The sequence below is a fragment of the Panulirus ornatus genome, chromosome 5 (assembly GCF_036320965.1).
Source record: "Panulirus ornatus isolate Po-2019 chromosome 5, ASM3632096v1, whole genome shotgun sequence".
In the NCBI taxonomy this organism is placed as follows: Eukaryota; Metazoa; Arthropoda; class Malacostraca; order Decapoda; family Palinuridae; genus Panulirus; species Panulirus ornatus.
The window spans coordinates 9,519,607-9,547,330 of NC_092228.1; the positions used below are offsets into that span (position 1 = coordinate 9,519,607).

The 27,724-nt window shown below is 40.0% G+C and overlaps 2 protein-coding genes across 2 annotated transcripts in view; one reads left to right on the forward strand and one right to left on the reverse strand.

Moving 5' to 3' along the window:
- Window positions 1–27,724, reverse strand: part of Plod (procollagen lysyl hydroxylase) — a 230,558-nt gene that overhangs the window by 177,147 nt on the left and 25,687 nt on the right. The gene's annotated exons all lie outside the window — the stretch shown is intronic.
- Window positions 86–26,137, forward strand: LOC139748242 (immunoglobulin domain-containing protein oig-4-like). The gene is made up of 4 exons (XM_071661126.1): window positions 86–438; window positions 11,525–11,735; window positions 12,625–12,774; window positions 22,579–26,137. Exons 1-4 carry the CDS (start codon window positions 431–433, stop codon window positions 22,732–22,734), a joined length of 525 nt encoding a protein of 174 aa, XP_071517227.1. The 5' UTR covers window positions 86–430; the 3' UTR covers window positions 22,735–26,137.

Below are 27,724 nucleotides of genomic sequence, written 5' to 3' on the forward strand. Positions count from 1 at the left end.
GATGAGCTAGGCAGTGCTTGCTGGGGCAGGCAGGCCGGCCAGGTCCATAAGTCAGGAGGGCTCGGGGTGGAGCAGCGGCCGGGCGTTAAGTAATGATGAGAGGGAAGGTGTGCCATGCGGGGCCAGGCCTGCTGACGGTGGGCAGGCCTGACACGTTGACGTCCAGCCAGCCAGTGCTGTGTGGTGCGTCGTACGGACCGGACCCAGCCAGCCAAGCACCCTAACCGACCCGCACTCTACCTACCCACCAGCCGGACCAAACACCACGACTTCGCCAGCCACGATCGCCTGGCGCAACCCAGCGAACGACCACACACTCCGACGACGACAACATCCAGCGTTGATAAATATTAACGAGGGGCAACCAGCTCGCGTGCCGCCAAGGGACAGGTCGTAACGCCGTCGCCCGTGCCACTCCACTAGGCCACACATGACCAAGTGAGGACATACCTTTGTATTTCAGTTAAGCACACTAGTCACCGCCAGTAACCAGCTCCATCAGCTGACAGCCTGCGCGAACACAGACTCTCACGTAAGAATCACCCTTGTCCATCTCCTGCATCACTTAGCAATTAAGCTCTATGGTAATTAACACTCGGGCACCATATACGTATATGTACGTGTGGCATCACTAATTTGTATACAATAGGTAAGGAATAACTAACTGTGTATCATATTTGTCTACTGTGACTGCAAGCAGTGTGTATGTGCGCGTGTGTGTTTGTGTGTGTGTGTGTGTGTGTGTGTGTGTGTGTGTGTGTGTGTGTGCGTGCGTGCGTGCGTGCGTGTGTGTGTGTGTGTGTGTGTGTGTGTGTGTGTGTGTGTGTGTGTGTGTGTGTGCGTGCGTTTGTGTGTGTTAGGCTTAAGCTGGCTTACGTGCCTGTGTGTATCAATGCACGAGTAAACTTCTATGTTTACCTATTCGTTTAGTACAGGATGGGGGGAGCGGGGTTATACATTCGTGGGGGCCCCATCTCCAATACCTTATACAACTTTTTCCACTTTATGAATGGTGTCCACAATCACAGTTGCAATGCTCAATTTAGTCTGTTTCATCCACTGCTCTCCTACTGCGAAGGAATTTCATGACAACTTTCCTAACGAGTCTTCCTTAATATCATGTTAAGGCCTCTGTTATAACCTGGAACTGATCACAGCGTATGTGTACATGTACGTGTACATGTGCGTCATTGCGCGAGCACCTTTGTGTTTCCAACAGCTCTGGGTACACATGAACGCGCGCGCGAGCGCGTGTATGTGTGCGAATACTATTTGCATGTTACGGGGAAGGAGCTGTGCACTCGTGTTGTCGCGCCTCACCTTGTAACCCTCGTCTTAACCTTACGTTTACACACATGTATACACACCGTCTTAGCCTGATATACATACACACGACATTGCTCATATCAAATTAGCATTCACAGACCAGCCGCAAAGGGGAAAATGAACAACCAGATTGGTTATGAACCTGCTGCCCCTGTCCGGGGTTCGAACCCTGGTCCCTTAGGCTGGCGAGTCGCAAAGCTAACTATTGCACTACAGACTTTATGTACTCACGAATCTGTACAGAGCGGGAATGGATTTCCACCCCTTTTAGGGTCCCATCTCTTGAGCTTTCTCTACAATGATACTTTCTAAACTTTCCTATAACGTCAGCATTCACAATTTCAACACTGTCTGTGTGTATGTATCATCACCTTTTTGTACTGTGTGTGTGCGATACTGGGAGAGTTTTACCTTGGGCATATGTACCATGTCTTTACTCCCGTATATGTATGTGTGTGTGTGTGTGTGTGTACAAATACACAAAAGCACCAGCTTAAGTAGGTACCTCTTTATCGACCAGCTGTGATAGAAAGATGAACACCTGGGTTGTGTACCGACTGAGGCGTCTAGGATTCGAACCCATGCCGGTTCGACCTTAGTCGGGCCCGTGCCGACTCACAGTCTGTAACGGTGTGTGTGTAAGCAAAGCTGTGTTTGTCTGTCACTTAGTCTGTTTCTATTCATGTCTTCAAGTGCATGAATACACGCAGGCACGCAAGGGTGTATATCCACACACCTGAGTATGAGATGGTGCTGCGTGTTGAGGTATGAAAGAACAAGAACGACTGAGCAGCAATACAAAGGGTATACGTGTATAATTCACCTGTGTATGAATCAGTATTGAGTGTGTGTGCATGGTACAGAGAACAACAGGGCCCAACAACCAGAAACACAAAAGGATTTACGAGTACCCACACCTGTGTTTGAGTCAGTGTTGCGTGTGTGGATGGAGCAGAGAACAAGAAGCAACACAAAAGGGTGTCGGTGGTGGGGCAGTGGTGATCACCACTAAAAGGGAGGAAGTGCCCCCCAATGCCCATACCACCACCATCCTGACCGGGGATTCTGTGACTGTGAGTGTGTGTGAGTGAGTGAGTGAGTGTGTGTGAGTGTGTGTGTGTGTGTGTGTGTGTGTGATTAGTATTTGTTTCGTGGAGAGAGTTTTACACCCATGTTGCCCTGTTTCTTTACCTTATACATGAGTGTTGGCCCTTCTCTTAATCTTGATATATATGTGCCATGTCAGTACTATGTGAACACACACACACATATACACACACAAATCCAAACTGAAGCCAGGTGTGTTGTGTTGTGTTGTGTAGTGTGTGTTACGGAAGAATACTTGTGTTGCTCAGTCCCTCAAATATGTGTATTCGATCTTGTCTTTTTTAACACAAGTCCCAGCCTGATCCAGGTACCCCCTCTGATCGACTAACCCCAATCAGAGGATCAACACATGGGTTGAATGTAGGCCGACTGCCATGCCCAGGATTCGAACCCGTGCGGGTCCGACCTGAATCATGGTGTGCATGTGTTGGGGGAGGGGAATATGGGTGTAAATGAATATTTGTATGTTGGAAGGGTGTGTGTGTGTGTGTGTGTGTGACATGATGAATGTATATGTGTGTCTGTGAAAGTAGGGTTGTAATTAGAGGATACTTCTATCCATACATGGTGCATGTATGACAATCAACGTATGTCACCACCAAACTAAGTCTTGTGGTCTATCACAATACCCCTCTATGCACCATGAAAGTTAGACGCATCGCTATGCAAACTCTCCTTGACGCCACTCAAGAAGTCCAAGTTTTGTATCGACTTTACCTTATATACTGTATGTTCTGTGCCCAGTATTTTGACAGCAGAACTTTAAGGCCTCATCATCAGATGAAATGTCTTCAACAGTGGTCAAATTCTTTCATAATGCTCATCAACAATTCCCCGAGACAACATCACCCATACTTTCCGAGCATTGTTTCCACAGCGGCATCACCAAGGAATGTTTGACAGAGGCAACAAAGTTTATCAAAACCACTTCAGCTCACATACACGTAGTTATGAGAACTTCAGGCTCATTCGAAATACCTTCACATTAAGAGACATCATGCCAACCTTGAAGACTGGGTGGGCCAAGAATTTCTGACAAGCGGTACTCTGTGTGTGTAGGGTAAACTCACATGGGCACCCTGTCACATGGGTAAAAGACACCAAGAGTGTCACTGCCTGGTGACCCAGCACAGAATACGTTGTCATAATAATAATAATAGTACGTTGTCACAATAATAATAATGGTAATAATAATAATAATAATAATAATAATAATAATAATGATATCAATATTATTACTATTATCATTATTATTATAATGTGTTGCTCAACCAATGCAATATAACTTTAATAAAATGATGCAAACATCAATACCCTACTGCATTATGATAACGCCAATCGTTGTCAAATTCTGATAAGAACGCTCAATTCTACTCCAGTGATACCCACAACGCGTTGTCGTCCAGGACAATTAAAACACTCATTTGAATCACCATACAATGCTCTAATACCAAAAGAAAACAATCTTCCAACAATTCTGTAGTACCATATTCTGCCAAAATAACAAATAATAAAATACAGTGTTTATTTAAGACACTACTTTAACACCAAAACATAATATATGTTTTTCACTAATTACATCACGATACCAATATTACGGGACAATATTTTCAATCAAAATGCAATCATTAGACAACACGAGCAGAAGCTTTCCATTTTCAAAGCATTACATAGTGGAATATGATCACGACCAGCTGAAGAGGTGATAATCAACAGTATAGTCTTTCCGGAAAACAATGCAATACTTGCCAAATACCACATACTCTTCCAACACCACAATGGTGCAAAAGTTTGCTAAAATAACTGCATCAGTTCTGTTCCCATGATTACAATCATTACCGCTACAGTACTCCACTGACTTTGATAACCCCACATTTCCTTCATGTGATCTTCACACCCTACATTTTCCTGTCTTCCTTACTCCTATCCTACGTTATTTCCTACTGACTATCTTCTTTACACTCCATAACTTTCTACACATCCTCACCATTAACCCATGACTTTATCAATTTTTTTGTATGATTCCAATTTTGTAAGCTTAATCATCCTCATTTTCATAATCTCTTCCTCTTCAATCATTCCCCTGAATCATACAAATTGGTCAGATCATAAACCTAACCTGGACACTGCATGGATCCTGTAGGTTTTTTGTCTTAAATGATTGAGGCTCCAAGGAAAACCAGCTCAAAATATGCCTTCTGGGCTGTTTGATCCTATGAGATCCTTAAAACGAACTAGGGAGAGAAAAGGAAAATAGTTTCATGGTATATTAAACTGGGGCATATGCTTACCAAGTCTGAGATGAATCAGCCTTAAAATGACTTCGACTGTTGTAAAGATGGGGAGAAACGGTAAAACCAACATGTCTCCCTAGGCAAGTTATAACAGAACTACAAAGGTTCTTTGAGTAATTTCCCAGCTAAAGAGTGATTCTACATTTCCCCATTTTCATCAGTCTAATAAGACTAACTTGTTAAAATGTGGTGTATGACTTCATGCTGTTCACATCAATTTCCACATACATACTAAAAAGTCAGTTGTTGTTCGCTGATGATACAGCGCTGGTGGCTGATTCATGTGAGAAACTGCAGAAGCGGGTGACTGAGTTTGGTAAAGTGTGTGGAAGAAGAAAGTTAAGAGTAAATGTGAATAAGAGCAAGGTTATTAGGTACAGTAGGGTTGAGGGTCAAGTCAATTGGGAGGTGAGTTTGAATGGAGAAAAACTGGAGGAAGTGAAGTGTTTTAGATATCTGGGAGTGGATCTGGCAGCGGATGGAACCATGGAAGCGGAAGTGGATCATAGGGTGGGGGAGGGGGCGAAAATTCTGGGGGCCTTGAAGAATGTGTGGAAGTCGAGAACATTATCTCGGAAAGCAAAAATGGGTATGTTTGAAGGAATAGTGGTTCCAACAATGTTGTATGGTTGCGAGGCGTGGGCTATGGATAGAGTTGTGCGCAGGAGGATGGATGTACTGGAAATGAGATGTTTGAGGACAATGTGTGGTGTGAGGTGGTTTGATCGAGTGAGTAACGTAAGGGTAAGAGAGATGTGTGGAAATAAAAAGAGCGTGGTTGAGAGAGCAGAAGAGGGTGTTTTGAAGTGGTTTGGGCACATGGAGAGGATGAGTGAGGAAAGATTGACCAAGAGGATATATGTGTCGGAGGTGGAGGGAGCAAGGAGAAGAGGGAGACCAAATTGGAGGTGGAAAGATGGAGTGAAAAAGATTTTGTGTGATCAGGGCCTGAACATGCAGGAGGGTGAAAGGAGGGCAAGGAATAGAGTGAATTGGAGCGATGTGGTATACCGGGGTTGACGTGCTGTCAGTGGATTGAATCAAGGCATGTGAAGCGTCTGGGGTAAACCATGGAAAGCTGTGTAGGTATGTATATTTGCGTGTGTGGACGTATGTATATACATGTGTATGGGGGGGTTGGGCCATTTCTTTCGTCTGTTTCCTTGCGCTACCTCGCAAACGCGGGAGACAGCGACAAAGTATAAAAAAAAAAAAAAATAAAAATAAAAAAGAACCCACAGCATTCAGTGAAGACAACGTGCGACAAGAGAATATTTACAGAACTGAGATGCAAGACAAGATGACTGGGAAATTCAACTAGCTAAGCTAGCAGCCCTACTGAAACTAATGATAATCCTGAAGCAGACTCAAGTGACAACCTTACATGTCTGCATAAAGAACTAAGCTAGCCATAGCAATAGAAGTGTGGCAAACTGACCCAGCAACAGCATGTCAAACCATACCATGTAATATCAGTGGATGAGTGATCAATAGCAAATGTTGAGCAATCATACCCCAACAGCAGCAGCAGCAGATGCCTAATTACCTTACACAGGCAGGAAGTGCCTAGCAATGAGCTTACGGCAGCATTCTCCGGTGCTAACCAAAGGAACAAGTTTAGGAACAAGTAAGGTGTCAAATATATGCTCTAGTTATCGTCGAGCAAAAGTCGCGGCTGCGTGTGGGCGGTGGATAGAGTAACTGAATTAGCAGGATCTCGTGAACAGCAAGTCACCCAGCAGAAGACAACATAACCCTGCTCAACCAGTTGATGAACCATCATGAGCCCTGGCTGGACCAACAGGAGTTTGATCAGCAGGAGAAATGGCTGGACCACAACATGCAGTCTTGGCCGCTAGTATGTACAGTTAAACAATACAGAGCAAATGGACTGTATGGAAGTTTAGATGCCGCAAGTGAATCAGGTCTGGCCCAGCTGCTTGGCACACTGACCCATACTAAAGCCAGGATGGAAGCTGAGGTTTTTTCTTTTTTTTATACAAGGGCAAAGGGAACCAGCATGGGTTCAAGATCTGTCTGCATTTAAGGTTCATGGAACATCCTGAAGCCGGTCATGTATCAGGGAATCTGAATCCTGGGGCATCTATGCTTTTCACAGGAATCAGCCATACTAGACGTAACACTAGTGTACAAGGGCAAAGGGAACCAGCATGGGTTCAAGATCTGTCTGCATTTAAGGTTCATGGAACATCCTGAAGCCGGTCATGTACAAAGGAATCTGAGTCCTGGGGCATCTATGCTTTTCACAGGAATCAGCCATACTAGAAGTAACACTAGTGTACAAGGGCAAAGGGAACCACCATGGGTTCAAGATCTGTCTGCATTTAAGGTTCATGGAACATCCTGAAGCCGGTCATGTACGAGGGAATCTGAATCCTGGGGCATCTATGCTTTTCACAGGAATCAGCCATACTAGAAGTAACACTAGAAGTAACAAGAGTTTGAACAATTTTGTAGAGGACGTGTTGCATACTCCGAAAATGTACAAGTGGACACTGTAAGAGTACTGCATAGCTAGCTAAGAGACTGAAAGGAAGAGCACTGGAACACTGGAAATCCCAGGGCACCTGTCATCATAACAGTAGTATTGCTGCAAGTCCTTAGCAGCCATACTAAAGAGACATTATGGCATTCCTAACCACAAGTGTCATTTTTCGGACCAAGTGAACCAGGGTTAGAAAGGGAAGGGGAAGCTCTAACGAATCCTGCACAGGATCTGGAAGGGGTAACACATTTGACATATCCAACCACACACCCAAAACATGATTCAACTCGTGTGTGACCAGTTCATCCATAACCTAGGAAGCACAGCTTTCAAACTGCAAGTCAACTCTTCCAGTTGTACATATACGCATAGAGTTTCATGCCTCTATTCTGCAGGTCGCCCACTGGGACTGGGTGGTTGCCGAGTTGGCAGTGCATGCTAACATCTCCCCATGATCAATCACCCTCCAACCATTCCGAACGAACACATTCCAGCAAACTTTCTAGAGGGGAAACTGAGCATCTTTTGCTAGATTCAGAGTACTGGGTAGATGATCCTGAATTACCTGATGATAACGATCCTGTGGCAAGTGATTTTAAGGGCAATGACTTCAGCACTGAAAGCAACCAAGATAAGGCATTGGAAAGTGTTTCAAGCACAAATGGAATTAGTGTTGCCAGCAGCCTAGAACTCAAGCTAGTTTATTTTTCCATTGTTCTAATATTTGCACTACTATATTCCTCTATACATGTAGGGAGTGATTTTATGGACACTAACTTCCAACACTGAGTGCCAAGATAAGGAACCCAGTGTTCTTCAAACAAATGAAGCTGTCACACCACAACTAAAGCTTTTCATTGTTCTCATATTTGCATCACTATTCATCTGTTTGTATTATCAGAGAAACATTAGTTTGGTTTGTTCTACAAGTACAAAAAGACCTCAGAGGCCCATGCAAGCAGGATACTCTTGATATGCGAGTTGTTGTTCCAGTTCACTGCTTCCACGAGTATCAATTATAATATGTCATTACTTACACCCTAGTATAGCTACAAACTTTGTTCTTAGATTAAATTGTCTCATTTCTCAGCCTCTCAGATATGGATGCGTGGGTCATGAGAAAGGAGAGGCTTTATCACATAACCAAATACAGTACTAACCATTTTCTACCTCAAATCTAAAACAGACGCTTGGTCTTTTTTATAGTATATGTGTATTATAATTATTCTCTGTCTCATTATTGTGCCATCACATTATTTACCTACAAAAAAAACAATTTTGTTTTTAGATTACATTTCTTTTCTTTATCGGGCTCCAAAAAATGAATACTGTTTGCAGTATTACTATGAGAGAGGGTGAAGCAGATTGCAAAACCAGATACTCATCATTAACTTTTAGTAATCTAAAACTGAAGATTGTTCATTTTCTCACACTAATCACTTGCATTATTAAACTCTTGTGAGTAATATAAAAATAATTCCTGTTCTTTTATTCCACTGTCTCACTATAACACAATAAACCATGCATCATATCTGACTCGAGTACTTATTACGATAGGAATAAATTTTGTTTGCAGATTATAGTCATATTTTTTCCACTTCACAGAAGCAAATATCAGTGTACAGTATTAGACTGGGAAAGCGAGAAAAAGGACTGATGCAAATACTGATAAATAAATAGAGCACGAGGATGCATCTTGGTAAGCATGGCTGGTAGACACAGGTAGCAACACAGAAAGTAAATACATGATGCCATCTAAACATGATCAGGTATTTCTATACAAATTTCCATATGCTGTTTAGAGAGAAAATTCATATGAACCATACTTCTAATAAAAGTAGTCAGTTCATTTACTCAAAAATAACATAGTAGTATATTTTGCAAAGTACAGAAACTGAAAAAACAAATGATAAAGTGAATGGGGTGCCAGTCCACATGTTATGCATTAACTAGCTGCTGGCAACAGGATTTCCTGTGCACTGTATTCTAGTGAAGTATTACAAACTTTTACACATTCTCTGGAGGATGTTTGTGGCCTACACATACTTTTATATAGTTTTTCTGTATCTGAACATGAAAATCTTTCACACATGAAAAAACACATCTGGTTAAACACAAGAATCTCTGAATTTATGATTTTTTAGTTAAAATAGAAAACAAACCCATGGAATTTAAGGATAAATTTGATGTAAATTTCCTATTAGGCTATAATTACTTTCATTAGCATATTCCTTGAACGAATGGTTGAACTGCATATAGCTAAAGTGCTATGTAAATTTTCTTTTCAAAGCTAAATGGATATAAGAAGAGACTGTGATTCCCAAAACTTAATATCTATGCCAATGAATTGAGTGGGATATTGGGCATTTTTACCCCTTAAATGTGCTGATTGTTGAAAAAAAAAAAAAAAAATACGAGTTTCCCAACATGTAAACTTGGAGTCTCTGTAAAGCTGCATTACTATCATATATATACTGTACATTCCCATGTATCAACTGTCCTCCTGTTTTTGTGATGTACACTTATCAGTTATCATCCATTATCCATGAAGCTGTATCCTTCAACAATTAACACTGCCATGCCAACACTGTTAACGACATGAAATTGTTACAAATGCTATTTCCTGAAAGCTTGTTCTTCCTCCTCCTCCTAAACAATCTTCATGCAAGATTTATCGTTCTTGCAGATTAAGTTAGTAACTTTTGGAAAGACAAGAACTTGTAGTGAATCCTACGACGACTATGGCTTCACAGCTGTGAACAAGAATGTCATGGACTTGTCATTTTGTGTGATATATCGGAAATGCACTCAAAAGGATCTATGAAACCTTGCTGCACACGAAATTTCTACAGCTGTAATTCCAAACTTTCTGGTAAAAAACCTCATATTTTGGAGAAAACAGTAACTGTTCTTAAGTGTATTCCGTCTGACCATGGTGGTCAGATGATTTGGCAAACTGAAGCTAACCTCCATGCCTCATGTACAGTTACTGCAAAAGCTGCACAGGATAAAAAGCCTCACACAAAAGCTGAAACTCTGGTGCTTCATATTGCAAAGATACAGTTGGTTGCATCTTGGGAGAGACTGAAGCGCAAAAATCAAGCACAGTGTCATTTTTAATTGATACTGTGTCTAAGAACCTGCAATCTATCAGATATCAAAAAGTAAGTGATTTTAGAATTTAAAGGGGCCCCTCTGCAATTCAACATGGTAAGTCAACTGACAAATCTTGCTGTTCTCAACTGCAGATTTACACAAGGTACATAAAGGACTCACACTTTAAAGATAAGTTTTTTACTATATCACTCCCTGGAATCCACAAAAATGGAAGATATCTAAAAAGCAATATTTAGCTTTTTTACAGATAGTCCTTCCTGGAGAAACATGGGGGATTTACAATAAAAGGATCCCCTGCAATGCTGGGATGTTGGTTTGAATTCCAAGCATGGAGGAAAGTGGCCAATTTTAACTCTATTAATATGCGTATGATGATTCAATGCTATACACATTAACCGCAAAACTCTACCTCTAGTGCTCAAAATCATACTTCACAATTTCATGGCAATGGTAAATATCATAAAATATTTTCCTATGAAAGTGTTGGTGCTGCACTTCCAGTGTTAAGAATCTGATGCTGAGAAGTTAATCCTTTTTAATATGCACGATAAATACATGGCGGTTGTTGAAGGGTAACACCACTCCTTTTCATTCACCGACAATGATACAGCCTCATCAAAGGTAACTTTTCACTCATGCTGTAGCCACTTGCAGGTGGTCTGGTAACACCATTAAAAAAATCTATAATCAAAATTGTCTACCTTCCATATACTCCATAACATACTCAATTTTGATCTATTTGGTAACCTAAGAATCTTTCAATATTTTGAATTTTCCAGACATACACAGTAAAATACAGTATCCATTTTAGCTGCCTGGACCCTCCCTCAACAAATGAGGCACACAAATGCTTCATGACAATTTCCACCTCATGACAGGCAGCAGCTTCATGCGAGAGATAAGCAGTGAACTGTAAAATAACATTGTCAAGTGAGCAGAGAGCCATATCAATAGAGATTTTCACAATGTATCCAAAAATACTTCAAAGGTATATGTTAAAATGTGGATGAGAAGAAGTGACAGGCATTAATGCTCAACAAGAAACAAAGGAACTAACTATAATGACTTTTGAGCAGTAAATAACCAAAAAAGTTACAACAATCCAGTTTTGAAATTTCATATTTTCTATCTTATTACCAAGGATAACATACATGCTTTACTGTCTTTTTTGCAGATATCCAACACCAGAAAAGATGAAAGAAGGGTCATGCTCAATAATAGCTGTACTGCTACTTGCAATATTGAGTATGGCAACAGCAACCCAAACGATAGGCACAGGGAAGCGAGGGCCACTGTCAGGTCGCTACAAAGGCCGCCAGAATTTTAAGCCCATTACAGGCACATACCCTTCAGTAGAAGCAAAAGAATATTACACTAACCCTAAGGTCAGTTTTATGATCCTAAATTATTTCCAGGATTCCCTTTATCTTTGAATGTGTTTAGAGCAACATTCATGATGCTTGGGTACAAAAGAATCGATTGTCTTTCATACTGTTACCAGTGAGCAGAAATACTACAGTCCCCTCCCCCCCATATATATATATATATATATATATATATATATATATATATATATATATATATATCCCTGGGGATAGGGGAGAAAGAATACTTCCCATGTATTCCCTGCATGTCGTAGAAGGCGACTAAAAGGGGAGGGAGTGAAGGGCTGGAAATCCTCCCCTCTCGTTTTTTTTTTTTTTTTTTATTTTCCAAATGAGGTAACAGAGAAGGGAGCTAGGTGAGGATATTCCCTCAAAGGCCCAGTCCTCTGTTCTTAATGCTACCAAACTGACGCAGGAAATGGCGAATAGTATGAAAGAGAAAGAAAATATCATTACATGTAGTAAGAGTACAAAAAATATATTGGAGGTGGAAGGATGGAGTGAAAAAGATTTTGAGTGACAGGGGCTGGAATATACAGGAGAGTGAGAGGCGCACAAGGAACTGAGTGAATTGGAATGATGTGGTATACTAGGATCAACGTGCTGTCAATGGACTGAACCAGGGCATGTGAAATGTCTGTGGTAAACCATGGTAAGGTCTGTGGGGCATTACAAGACAGCTAGAGACTGAGCGTGAATGAATGTGGCCTTTTTTGTATATATTCCTGGCACTACTAAAAACAAGAGTAGGTCAGCCTTTGGGAATATGCAGGATTTCTGTTAATATAAAAAGCATTCACCTATATCAATGATATCTCTAGGATTATTACCTCTGGCAACTTTTCAATACTTGACAGTAAGCCATTATTAAAAACCATTTCTGTTACAGGGAGCCAAAATCACAAAGGCATCACACTTCAACTATCAGTATGTGTTGGGTCACAAGATTGTATTTCTTTGTGTTGCTAGGGGTTCTCCACTACCCCAAATAACGTGGTTTAAAGATGGTGTTGAACTTTATGCTCACAGATACATGCAGGTAAGAGCAAACAAAATCAATTTATCTTTGTATCTGCACCTAGCTCCCTATACAGCATCACTAAATAGTATTCGTTCATTGACTTTAATACTTTTAATGATTTACTTACAATGGCAAAAATATTATCTAGTAGATTTCTACATCAACGCTTGCTGATATGATCAATTTTTCATAGGATAATTCCTTGAGAGGTTATACATTATATGGAATTTTGAAATTCTGCAAACTGGAATCTATGATAAATAAGGATGGTATAGAGAGTGAGGGTATTAATGCATGGAAACAGGCTTATTAAGAAAAAAAATGAGTACTAAAGGTTTCTAACAGATTATATATTACTTACTAAATAAATTTCTAAATCTTTACGTCACTGATACATTTGTTTCCCCATTCTTTATGCCAAATTCTGCGTGACTAGTTAGCAAAAGTAAACACTTGTCATTATGCACACATCCCTGAGAAACTAAAGTTCAAGTTTGCGGGTGACTGTACTCAGTGTACTTAGTACAATAAACAAAGGTGTTCATGGTCCATTTAGGAGTTCTTTATAAGTTAAATATAAACAAAAGAACTTTCCTTAGTGGTCCTAAAATGGCATTAGTGATGCTACTTCAGCTATCTCTAACCCAGTTCACTTTATTCCAAGGCTATCATCCACTTTCCCCACTTAATGTCACTAAAGCTTCAGTAAGTGAAAATAATTCTCACATACAACTTTTTGAAAATCTCATATTTTTACTAATTTTCAGTTGCTTTCATAATCATAAATCTGCAGATACTGAATGATACAATAACTTTATAACCGTTTCAGTGCTGTTGGCGAATATACATAATTCCTCTATGAAAGTGGTGAGGAAGTGCATATATGCCTTTAAATTTTCAACCCTAGTCTGAATAGGAACATATCATGGTGTCTAGAGCCACACTGTATACGAATGCCAGAAAATTCTCAAGCCTTTCACTTACCCCTAGATCAATAAGATGAGAAGACAGCATGCACATATTTCAGAAACGTATGGAGGACGAATGTATATGTCTTTAAATTTCCTACCCCAATATGAATAAGCCTTATAGAGTCATACATATATCCAATGTCACTCACAACTCTATTCAGCTGATGGAAATACCCTTAAGCCTCTCAGTTCCCACTGAATACCATGGGGGTCTCTTCTTGCTGGGTTGCTGACTACATGCTGGGTTCTGATGCACAACAATATTCAAATGCCTAGCATCTAACCTAGGCTTAAATAAATCAGATACTTCAGGTTTAATTGGCTGAGGTTGTTAACTCTTAAGCAGCAGTATGTACTCCCCAGTTTATCCCTATGTACTTTAAAAAGTAAGAAAATCTTTTCTTTCATGACAGATATACTATCAATCAAAAGTAAGAAAAAGTACTCAAAAACTTATATTACCATTGTGCTGTCCTAGTCTACTGCTGAGTGAGGGGTAGAGGAAGGTGTGGATGACATATCTGGCAGCTCTAAATAAGAGAGGAAGACATGGAGATGATGTTTCTTTCTTTCTAAGAACTGGTTTTCAGACTCTGCTCTTATATGATACACATGTACAGTGTTGGTAGTAAATACAGTAACATGAATACCAGTACAGTACATTCAAAGATATTACACCATTCACACTAAAAATCAGTGTGACTAAGAAAAGTAGCTTGAACGATATGGAAGCATCTGTTACTCTCTTCATCTTAATTTCACAATTGACTCTTCTTTCTTACACAGGTACAGCATTAGTGCTGAATAATGTGAAAATATTTAGATTACACTTTTCACAGAAAAAGTAAATGTGAGGACAGCGAGTGGCTGGTACACAAGGGAAGGAGACTAGGGATGCTTTATATTTGTAAATATTCTACCTCTTTGCCTATCATCTGTTACTAAAGTCCTCCATCAGCCAAGGATTACAGAGTAAAAATGGCATAACTGTGGCATAATGTCTTCCACATGAAGAAAGACCAAGCCTGAGAGTCGTAAGGTTGGCCTCCCATGCTGGCCTCCCTGCATCTTCCATAATCCAACTAGAATCACTCTCTTTATCACTTATTTCTGCTCATTTCTCATGTTTTTATTCTTCACTTTCCTCAACATCCAAATACATATGTGTTCCTTCTCACCTCTTATGTTACCCAACAACCTACTTACCTTCCATGGGGTCACATTGGATGCACAACCTTCAGATCATTGGCTGGACACCTATAATGGTTTGTAGGGGTAACAAAAGCAGATTTTTTTCTTACACCTTCCTGACAACACAAAAGACCTCTACAATGTACTGAGATCACAGTAAGCTAGCTGGATACTCAAACAAAAGGGGGAACTTAAATCTTCATGTGACAGTGAGGGACCTCCAAAAAAATGTTTGAGATGACATGTAATACAGGAAGGGAGGATTTCCAGCCATCCACTCCTGCCCGTCAAAGTCGCCTTTGATGACATGCATAGAATCCTTATACAGTAATCTTTCTCTGCTATCCCTCAGTATAAAGTACATATATTGCAACACATGCCCTGATTCAATCCATTGACAGCACATCGACCCCGGTATACCACATCGATCCAATTCACTCTATTCCTTGCCCGCCTTTCACCCTCCTGCATGTTCAGGCCCCGATCACTCAAAATCTTTTTCACTCCATCTTTCCACCTCCAATTTGGTCTCCCACTTCTCCTCGTTCCCTCCACCTCTGACACATATATCCTCTTGGTCAATCTTTCCTCACTCATTCTTTCCATGTGCCCAAGCCATTTCAAAACACCCTCTTCTGCTCTCTCAACCACGCTCTTTTTATTTCCACACATCTCTCTTACCCTTACATTACTTACTCGATCAAACCACCTCACACCACATATTGTCCTCAAGCATCTCATTTCCAGCACATCCACCCTCCTGCGCACAACTCTATCCATAGCCCACGCCTCGCAACCATATAACATTGTTGGAACCACTATTCCTTCAGACATACCCATTTTTGCTTTCCGAGATAATGTTCTCGACTTCCAAACATTCTTCAAGGCTCCCAGGATTTTCGCCCCCTCCCCCACCCTATGATTCACTTCCGCTTCCATGGTTCCATATATATATATATATATATATATATATATATATATATATATATGCAGGAGGGTGAAAGGAGGGCAAGAAATAGAGTGAATTGGAGTCATGTGGTATACAGGGGTTGACGTGCTGTCAGTGGATTGAAGCAAGGCATGTGAAGCGTCTGGGGTAAACCATGGAAAGCTGTGTAGGTATGTATATTTGCGTGTCTGGACGTGTGTATGTACATGTGTATGGGGGGGGGGGTTGGGCCATTTCTTTCGTCTGTTTCCTTGCGCTACCTCGCAAACGCGGGAGACAGCGACAAAGTATAAAAAAAAAAAAAAAAAAAAAAAAAAAAAAAAATATATATATATATATATATATATATTTATTTATTTATTTCCTCAAGTTTTTCTCCATTCAAACTTACCTCCCAATTGACTAGGGTTGAGGGTCAAGTCAATTGGGAGCTTCTGCAGTTTCTCACATGAATCAGCCACCAGCGCTGTATCATAAATGCTACATACAAATCAATTTGCTTTTCTAAGTATTTCTCACATAAATTCTTCAAAGCAAACACCTGATCCACACATCCTCTACCACTTCTGAAACCACACTGCTCTTCCCCAATCTGATGCTCTGTACATGCCTTCACCCTCTCAATCAATACGCTCCCATATAATTTACCAGGAATACTCAACAAACTTATACCTCTGTAATTTGAGCACTCACTTTTATCCCCTTTGCCTTTGTACAATGGCACTATGCAAGCATTCCCCCAATCCTCAGGAACCTCACCATGAGTCATACATACATTAAATAACCTTATCAATCAGTCAACAATACAATCACCCCCTTTTTTACTAAAGTCCACTGCAATACCATCCAAACCCACTGCCTTGCCAGCTTTCATTTTCCGCAAAGCTTTTACTACCTCTTCTCTGTTTACCAAATCATTTTCCCTAACCCTCTCACATTGCACACCATCTCGACCAAAACACTCCATATCTGCCACTCTATCATCAAACACATTCAACAAACCTTCAAAATACTCACTCCATCTCCTTCTCACATCACCGCTACTTGTTATCACCTCCCCATTAGCCCCCTTCACTGAAGTTCCCATTTGTTCCCTTGTCTTACACACTTTATTTACCTCCTTCCAAAACATCTTTTTATTCTCCCTAAAATTTAATGATACTCTCTCACCCCAACTCTCATTTGCCCTCTTTTTCACCTCTTGCACCTTTCTCTTGACCTCCTGTCTCTTTCTTTTATACATCTCCCACTCATTTGCATTATTTCCCTGCAAAAATCGTCCAAATGCCTCTTTCTTCTCTTTCACTAATAATCTTGCTTCTTCATCCCACCACTCACTACCCTTTCTAATCTGCCCACCTCCCACGCTTCTCATGCCACAAGCATCTTTTGCACAAGCCATCACTGCTTCCCTGAATACATCCCATTCCTCCCCCACTCCCCTTACCTCCTTTGTTCTCACCTTTTTCCATTCTGTACTCAGTCTCTCCTGGTACTTCCTCACACAAGTCTCCTTCCCAAGCTCACTTACTCTCACCACTCTTTTCACCCCAACATTTTCTCTTCTTTTCTGAAAACCTCTACAAATCTTCACCTTCACCTCCACAAGATAATGCCCAGACATCCCTCCAGTTGCATCTCTCAGCACATTAACATCCAAAAGTCTCTCTTTCGCGTGACTATCAATTAACACGTAATCCAATAACGCTCTCTGGCCATCTCTCCTACTTACATATGTATATCTATGAATATATCTCTCTTTGTAAACCAGGTATTCCCAGTCAGCAGTCCTTTTTCAGCACATAAATCTACTAGCTCTTTACCATTTCCATTTACAACACTGGACTCCCATTGTACACCAATTATTCCCTTAACTGCCACATTACTCACCTTTGCATTCAAATCACCCATCACTATAACCCGGTCTCGTGCATCAAAACTACTAACACACTCACTCAGCTGCTCCCAAAACACTTGCCTTTCATGATCTTTCTTCTCATGCCCAGGTGCATATGCACCAATAATCACCCATCTCTCTCCATCCACTTTCAGTTTTACCCATATCAATCTAGAGTTTACTTTCTTACACTCTATCACATACTCCCACCACTCCAGTTTCAGGAGTAGTGCTACTCCTTCCCTTGCTCTTGTCCTCTCACTAACCCCTGACTTTACTTCCAAGACATTCCCAAACCACTTTTCCCCTTTACCCTTGAGCTTCGTTTCACTTAGAGCCAAAACATCCAGGTTCCTTTCCTCAAACATACTACCTATCTCTCCTTTTTTCTCATCTTGGTTACTTTCACACACATTTAGACACCCCAATCTGAGCCTTTGAGGAGGATGAGCACTCCCCATGTGACTCCTTCTTCTGTTTCCCCTTTTAGAAAGTTAAAATACAAGGAGGGGAGGGTTTCCAGCCCCCCACTCCCGTCCCCTCTAGTAGCCTTCTACGACATGTGAGGAATGTGTGGGAAGTATTCTTTCTCCCCTATACCCAGGGATTTGTATGTAGCATTTATGGATCTGGAGAAGGCATATGACAGAGTTGATAAAGATGCTCTGTGGAAGGTATCAAGAATATATGGTGTGGGAGGTAAGTTGTTAGAAACAGTGAAAAGTTTTTATCGAGGATGTAAGGCATGTGTACGTGTAGGAAGAGAGGAAAGTGATTGGTTCTCAGTGAATGTAGGTTTGTGGCAGGGGTGTGTGATGTCTCCGTGGTTGTTTAATTTGTTTATGGATGGGGTTGTTAGGGAGGTGAGTGCAAGAGTTTTGGAAAGAGGGGCAAGTATGCAGTCTGTTGTGGATGAGAGAGCTTGGAAAGTGAGTCAGTCATTGTTCGCTGATGATACTGCGCTGGTGGCTGATTCATGTGGGAAACTGCAGAAGCTGGTGACTGAGTTTGGTAAAGTGAATGAAAGAAGAAAGTTATGAGTAAATGTGAATAAGAGCAAGGTTATTAGGTACCGTAGGGTTGAGGGACAACTCAATTGGGAGGTAAGTTTGAATGGAGAAAAACTGGAGGAAGTGAAGTGTTTTAGATATGTGGGAGTGGATCTGGCAGCGGATGGAACCATGGAAGTGGAAGTGAATCATGGGGTGGGGGAGGGGTGAAAGTTCTGGGAGCATTGAAGAATGTGTGGAAGTCGAGAACATTATCTTGGAAAGCAAAAATGGGTATGTTTGAAGGAATAGTGGTTCCAACAATGTTGTATGGTTGTTAGGCGTGGGCTATGGATAGAGTTGTGCGGAAGAGGGTGGATGTGCTGGAAATGAGATGTTTGAGGACAATGTGTGGTGTTAGGTGGTTTGATCGAGTAAGTAATTATAGGGTAAGAGAGATGTGGTAATAAAAAGAGTGTGGTTGAGAGAGCAGAAGAGGGTGTTTTGAAATGGTTCGGGCACATGGAGAGAATGAGTGAGGAAAGATTGACCAAAAGGATATATGTGTAAGAGGTGGAGGGAATGAGGAAAAGTGGGAGACCAAATTGGGGGTGGAAAGATGGAGTGAAAAAGATTTTGAGTGATTGGGGCCTGAACATGCAGGAGGGTGAAAGGCATGCAAGGAATAGAGTGAATTGGAACGATGTGGTATACTGGGGTCGACGTGCTGTCAATGGATTGAACCAGGGCATGTGAAGCGTCTGGGGTAAACCATGGAAAGTTCCGTGGGGCCTGGATGTGGAAAGGGAGCTGTGGTTTCGGTGCATCATTACATGACAGCTAGAGACTGAGTGTGAACGAAAGTGGCCTTTGTTGACTTTTCCTAGCGCTACCTCGCACACATGAGGGGGGAGGGGGTTGTAATATCATGTGTGGTGGGGTGGCGATGGGAATGAATCAAGGCAGACAGTATGAATTATGTACATGTATGTATGTATATATATATATATATATATATATATATATATATATATATATATATATATATTTTTTTTTTTTTTTTTTTTATACTTTGTCGCTGTCTCCCGCGTTTGCGAGGTAGCGCAAGGAAACAGACGAAAGAAATGGCCCAACCCCCCCCCCCCATACACATGTACATACACACGTCCACACACGCAAATATACATACCTACACAGCTTTCCATGGTTTACCCCAGACGCTTCACATGCCTTGCTTCAATCCACTGACAGCACGTCAACCCCTGTATACCACATGACTCCAATTCACTCTATTCCTTGCCCTCCTTTCACCCTCCTGCATGTTCAGGCCCCGATCACACAAAATCTTTTTCACTCCATCTTTCCACCTCCAATTTGGTCTCCCTCTTCTCCTTGTTCCCTCCACCTCCGACACATATATCCTCTTGGTCAATCTCTCCTCACTCATTCTCTCCATGTGCCCAAACCATTTCAAAACACCCTCTTCTGCTCTCTCAACCAAGCTCTTTTTATTTCCACACATCTCTCTTACCCTTACGTTACTTACTCGATCAAACCACCTCACACCACACATTGTCCTCAAACATCTCATATATATATGTCTGTGCGTGTATATATTTGTATACGTTGAGATGTATATGTATGTATATTTGTAAGCGTGGACATGTATGTATATACTTGTGTATGTGGGTGGGTTGGGCCATTCTTTCATCTGTTTCCTTACGCTACCTCGCTAACATGGTAGACAGTGACAAATCAAAATAAATAAATATAAATAAACATATATACACATGCACAGACATATACATATATACACATGTACATATTCATACTGGTGCTACCCCGTCCCAAAGGAAACAGCATTACTACCCCCTGGATAGGGGAGAAAGAATACTTCCCCCGTATTCCCTGTATGTCATAGAAAGTGACTAAAAGGAGTTGGAGTGGGGGGCTGGAAATCCTCCCCTCCACATTTCAATCTCAAAAAAAGAAGGAATGGAGAGGGGGTTCAAGTGAGGATTTTTCCTCTAGGGCTCTGTCCTCTATTCTTGATGCTACCTTGCTAACACAGGAAATGGCAAATATGTATACAAAATATATATGTAAGGAAAGAGAGAGAGAGAGTGAATGTACTTGTGCATGAGCACAAGCACCTATTCACAGCAACAAAATTCAGTGCTAAGATACTAATATGAAAATAATCAGCCATGTTAAATCCTAGTCATACTTATTATGGTAAAATAGGAATGATACGTATAATAAGATTTATAAACCGCTACACTTCTATATGATACAGAAGAATAACAAAACTTCTGTAAACAGCATGGTTAACCTCATCCCCAAAATGCTCTTTGTGTTAATGTTCACAGGCCTCTCACTTGCACTGTAATGCAAGAAAATATCAAAACCTTTGAGGTATATTTGTGAGGAAACAGGCACACTTGCAGGGAATATAGTCACATTCATAGGTTGCCTGTCAGAATGTATAAGACTGCTTCAAAAGAACAGAGTTTTTGTTTATCATCTTGTTTGAGCTGTATACTATACCATTATTCCACATTCACAGTAATCATTTGTCACTCTTTCTTCAGTTTCAAAATCTATCAGTACAAACAACTGCAAACATTCATAATAAAAATACTTCCTGTGGTTGGACTGTATTTTGATCTAGGAAATCACACCATGAAGTGTGGCAATGTGGTAGGGATTTTGGTTGTAAGGAGTGGCACTTGGAGGCTTATCATTTCATTCTATTTAGCATCACAATTCTGACTATAATATCAATCTTTAGTTAAAACAGTAGAAAGAGTTGTACATTACAAAGTATTAATACTAGGAAAGGAAATGGAACTCCATCTGCACATAATACAAGTCTAGACATTGATACTTTTATCTTACTGCTTTGTATCTGGGATCTAACTCTCAATATTCTAAACCTCAATCTGTACAAAAGTGTGCTGATGAGGCTGCTACGGTAACATGAGTTGTATTTACCCATATAAAAGATTCTCTTTCATAATTTACTAGTTATAATGATTAATACCATACCATGTCTTTCAAGTTTTACAATTTGTTTACATCTGCATGCCTTGTTATACAGCAGTGGTAGACTAATAAATCATATGCTGGTACAGAATTCCGAGTTACAGAGAGTAATAAACACTCACTGTAAGCACACAATAGTGAAAATAGCCTTGAGACAGCACCCCTTTGTCTAAACATTCACTTTATAAATGTCTCCTCCTCCACCTTCCACCACCAACATGGGCTGGTAATAAACTGATTTTATTTGTTTTTCATCAATTCGCAGTTGTTTAGGTGTGTTTTATATTGATGGTAGTGTTCATGTATGATATGCCACCAAGGGCCTTTAGACATGCTAGTTTGACTCTCTATGAGTGGAATGTAAACAATTTTGCCATCCTGCCACTCACCAAGCTGAGTTTGTGATTGTCACCACATGATATGGGCAATGTTATAATCTTATACTTCCTTTCAATTTCACAGTTTTTGACCCATACACAGCAGGTTAATTCTAGATTCCCCCACCCACATATGCACATACACACACAGACAAAGGAATTGCAAGAGTGGAATCATCATATGATGTGGGCCACCTTTTACAGGTCAAGGAATGCTCAGTGTTTTCGAGAGGTTATTTAGCCAAAATTTAGACCATGATTTTTGCATGTACTGCACCCAAAAAGAAGAATGAGTTTCCCATGCAGCTGCAGTAAAAGGCTTAAATTTCATGAGTAGCAAGAGAAAAACAATGGATATTTCTATCTCCTTGGAAGAAGAAATTACACCTATATTTTTTTTCAGCTGCATGAGTGGAGGAAGGGTAACCACCTGAAGAGCAAGATGGAAATAGACCCAGCCACTCAAGCTGATGCTGGTATCTATGAATGCCATGCCAACAATAAGTATGCAGTTGACACCAAAGCTTTTCGTACCACCTATATTGCACAGTTCAACTAATAATCTATGTCAAGAACAATTGAATAGTTCATGATTATATATATACAAACAAATGAAAAAATAGGTAAATATATCAATCAACATACCTGTCAACTGTTTCATATGCATATATCTGGCTTATATCTTTAGTGTTTACACCATAACACCAAAGTAAAACCTTACTAGCATTGCAATAGTTTTATCAGCATCAGATTCTGCCATGATGGCACTTCCAGGTAATGAAAAAAGCCAATAGAGGCTTTTTAGAGAGACATTAAAAAGAGTGAACCTGTTAAAGTGATGTACAGCATATAACAATGATTCAAACCAACTGCGTCATCACATTAAGCTGTTTCTTTCATAGGACTTAAATGTGAATGGGAGTTATAATAGATATCAGTCGACCTATTATACAATAATCAATGCCTACAAGGTAACACTGATATGGTATACAAGAAAAAAGGCACAGAATAGGTGTGACGATAGATAAATGGCTTTGAGATGATGAGGTTATATCTCTTAAGTTGGGTTTAAGAATATGTAAGTTTCAAAAGTAAGCATAAAGAGGATTAAGGGAGATATGGGATAAAGTAAGGAGTATTAGAGTGTGTAGGAGAAAAGATACAACCTGGAGAAAGAGATGCAAACAAGGGGAACAACATACTAGGAATGGGTAACGGAGAGCAATGATATAGACCATCGTAAGACGCAGAAGGTAAGTATCAGTGAAACATTAAGAGATAGTGAGTAACCAGATTCAGAGCTTAAAATGAAGCAGAAGAAGTAAGGAATAAAAACAATCATAACATAAGGCCAGATGGTGAAGTACTGTATGCAAGATATGAAGAAAATATGGTGAGGACCTTTCTGTAAATAATGGCACAGAGGACTGGTAGATGGCATTCATATACGTAAGACTAAGTATGAAGAAATAATAAAGCCAATACTGAAGGTGAAATATGGTACAAATCTGGAAAATGCATAAGTAACTATGATAATGATGGAGGGGGTTGGGTTGGTATAAGAGTACTTACATGTAATATGTATTTAAATGAGAAGGATGCCAATATCCCAAGACGTAAAATGGATGCAAGACTTCCTTTCTACAGAAGTGAAGGTTTGGGATGTAAATCTCTATTAGTTTTAGTTTATCATATGTCCTACACTTGAGGTATATGGATGAGAGCTAAAATAAGATATATGTGTTTCAGTTACATAGGTGAGACAGGTAACTTGGCTACATGATCTCTTCAATGTCTTTCAAAACACAGAGGAGAAAGGCCTTACTTACAAGGGACCATGGTTCAAGAAACTGCAACAGAGAAAACTAGAGAAAAACAAAAGACAGAGATGTCACATGCACCCAACCCACCACAAACTAAATTAGTGAGCAAGCAAAAACACTGCTACAACAGGTATAGGATTCATGTGAGCGTGTATTATATGAGAGCTAAACATTAATGCAAACAAAATTCATGAGAGCTGTTCATGAAAACCGAGATATTGAAATATGGTTCAATGATGCCCGGTATGAGCGGGTTCAAACCTTCCCATTTAGGTAGCACTCTTAATGAGGATGGAAGAATAGAGGTTGAAATGTAAAAACACCAAATTGTTATTTTGAGTTATGATTACATGAGAAAATGTAAGCCCTCAAATGTGGAGTGCCTCCTAATCTGGCTATCATTAGCAAACGTAAGAGGAGAGAGTATTACACTACAGGTACATAAAATCATATGGGTTAAGGGATGAATATGGACACAAAATAACTGAAAAAAGTAAAGCACTGTAAGAGTGAGATGTAGGAAATAAATTAAAAAATATGCCAATGGGGTGCTTGGAAATGTGTGGTAAATTAGTAAGGACACAAATCAAATTTCACAGATGACTGAACAGAAGGGAATCAATTCCTATTCTCACAATCATGAAAGATTCTTTATGCCAGTATTCTGTGCGACTAGTTTTAAAGTTGAACTTTGTTACAAGAAAGATATTTTCTGTCATACTGGTCATTTAATGAAGTAATGTGGAGAATCATTGATGACAATGCCAGGAGGCGCAAGATTACAGACAGAAATGGATAGTGGAAACTAATGTTTGAATAGAACAGATATATGGTTGAGTGCATTGCACAATGGTGAAGGATCTGGAAAAATATACAGCCAAATAGTATAGTACTGAGCACAAGTATATGTGCATCTAGAGAATGAAGTTTTCATTTTAACAATAATGTTGAAATACAACTGGATGTACATTAAACAGATTATCTATAAATGGAAAATTGGGGAATATGTTCATTAACAACAATAACTGTAGATGGCAGTACCAAAATGAGTTATGAGTAGAATGCAAATTGCTGAAGTCTGAGGGTAAAATAATAATAATAATAATAAAAAAAAACTGTACGCAATGATCAATGAAGAAATGATGCAATTACTTATCTTAAAATTTGCTATATCAACAAACTGTCTGGCATAATCTGAGAAAGGATGACGAATTCTAACAAATAAATAAGTTAAATGTAGATAAAAAGAATACATGAGATTTTTTATCCTGAAAAGTTGCTAATAATGTGTTTTCATTATAAAGAAATTGATGATAAAGTATAAGAAGGGATTCTAATGCAAAAAGGGCACTAGGAAGAAATGTCTAGAAAAGAAACAACTGAAAGTCGGCATCTAAGCAATGAGTAAAAAGAGGCATGCTAAGATGTAAAATGGACGGATAATCACCAGAATGGTTGACTGCACAGCTTCTCATCCTAGTGAAGTAGGAGAAGGACTACATATATTAATAAGTCAACCCAAACAAAGCTAATGTAGGTATTGTTAGGATACTACACCTCAGCTTGCAGGTTAGGATGTTTATAATATAAAAGGTGAAAAAAAAACTCCATATCTAAAGACTTTTCAAGGGGTATGAAAACATACTCCAAACATTACCTCATCCTCAAGGAACATCAATAGTGCACAGGAGCAAATGCAAAAGGATAATATCAGTCGTAAAAAAACTGGAAGTTAGGCAGATGATAACATTAACAATTTCAATAAACTATGTTCTTGGGCTAAACTAACCTACCTAAAGCATAAATCAAGCAATCCTCCCTCAACCTAACCAACTCTAATCCTAATCCAAACTCCCCTAACCTAAGCAACCTAAACCAATCAGAGTGATAAAGTTCTAAAACCATAATATTGATCATTTTCTTTAGAAAAAGACAATGGAAAATGAAGCTTGAAGGTTCTCCATTAACCATTTCTGTGTACCTGCATTTTACAGACAGAATAAAATTTGTATTGAATGTATACAAACCAAATTTTATCATTTTCAAATGCATCGCTCTACACACAAATCATATATTATTCCATTTGGACAATGGGGCTAATCTTCTTTGTGTATACAATAAAATATGTCAATCACATAATTGATGACCATGATTCCTGCTCCTTATACATTTACTTTTCCATTATTTCTTTCAAGTGTCTAACTTTATGTTTAAAAATCAATCTTAGATCAATGACAATCCTCCATATTCAAAATAGGGTAAATGCTTCTTCAACCTAGCCATATATCTATGTGAGGAATATTCTGCTACATCAAAACCTTTGTGGTGGTAATAAGTTTTCTTGTCAAAAAAGAATCCACAATCAGTCTGTTCTTCTGACAAGCACATCTACATTCAATGTTAACAATGTCCCAGAAAAAGAAAGAATGTTTGAAACAAGCAAGATTCATACAGGTCATATTATCAAGTTCCTGCCCATTTGATCAATATGAATACAGGAGGGTGAACGGCATGCAATGAAGAGAATGAATTGGAATGATGTGGTATACCAGGGTCAACGTGCTGTCAATGGACTGAACCAGGGTATGTGAAACATCTGAGGTAAACTGTGGAAAGGTCTGTGGGGCCTGGATGTGGATAGGGAGCTGTGGTTTCAGTGTATTACACATGACAGCCAGAAACAGTGTGAACGAACGTGGCCTTTTTTGTCAATTTTCCTGGCACTATCTCACCGAAGCAGGAGGTAGCGATGCCATTTCCTGTGGGGCAGGGTAGTGCCAGGAATGGATGAAGGCAAGCAAGTATGAATATGTACATGTGTATATATGTATATGTCTGTGTGTATGTTTGTATATGTTTATTATGTACATGTATGTATATGCACTGTCTCCCACGTTGGCAAGGTAGCGCAAGGAAACAGACGAAAGAATGCCCCAACCCACCCACATACACATACATAAAAGCCTACACACGCACATATACATACCTATACATTTCAACATATACATACATATACATACACAGACTTATACATATATACACATGTACATATTCATACTTGCTGCCTTCATCCATTCCCATTGCCGCCCCGCCACACATGAAACAGCACCCACCTCCCCCCACGCACATGCGAGGTGGTTTTGGACAATCACATGTTTACCAAATGGCGTCCTAGCTTCGTCTCTTCGATGTATATCAACTGACTGTTATATTTCTCTCTTGTGTCTCCCCTGATGATGTGATAATTACACGAAAGTGCACTTGGGAACTTTTCGTGTTTCATTTTCCCGTGGACTCATAGGAATATCTTGATCATGCGCTAAATTGTGGGGTGGGGGAGGGGGCGAAAATTTTGGGAGCCTTGAAAAATGTGTGGAAGTCGAGAACATTATCCCGGAAAGCAAAAATGGGTATGTTTGAAGGAATAGTAGTCCCAACAATGTTGTATGGTTGCGAGGCGTGGGCTATGGATAGAGTTGTGCGCAGGAGGATGGATGTGCTGGAAATGAGATGTTTGAGGACAATGTGTGGTGTGAGGTGGTTTGATCGAGTAAGTAACGTAAGGGTAAGAGAGATGTGTGGAAATAAAAAGAGCGTGGTTGAGAGAGCAGAAGAGGGTGTTTTGAAATGGTTTGGGCACATGGAGAGAATGAGTGAGGAAAGATTGACCAAGAGGATATATGTGTCGGAGGTGGAGGGAACGAGGAGAAGAGGGAGACCAAATTG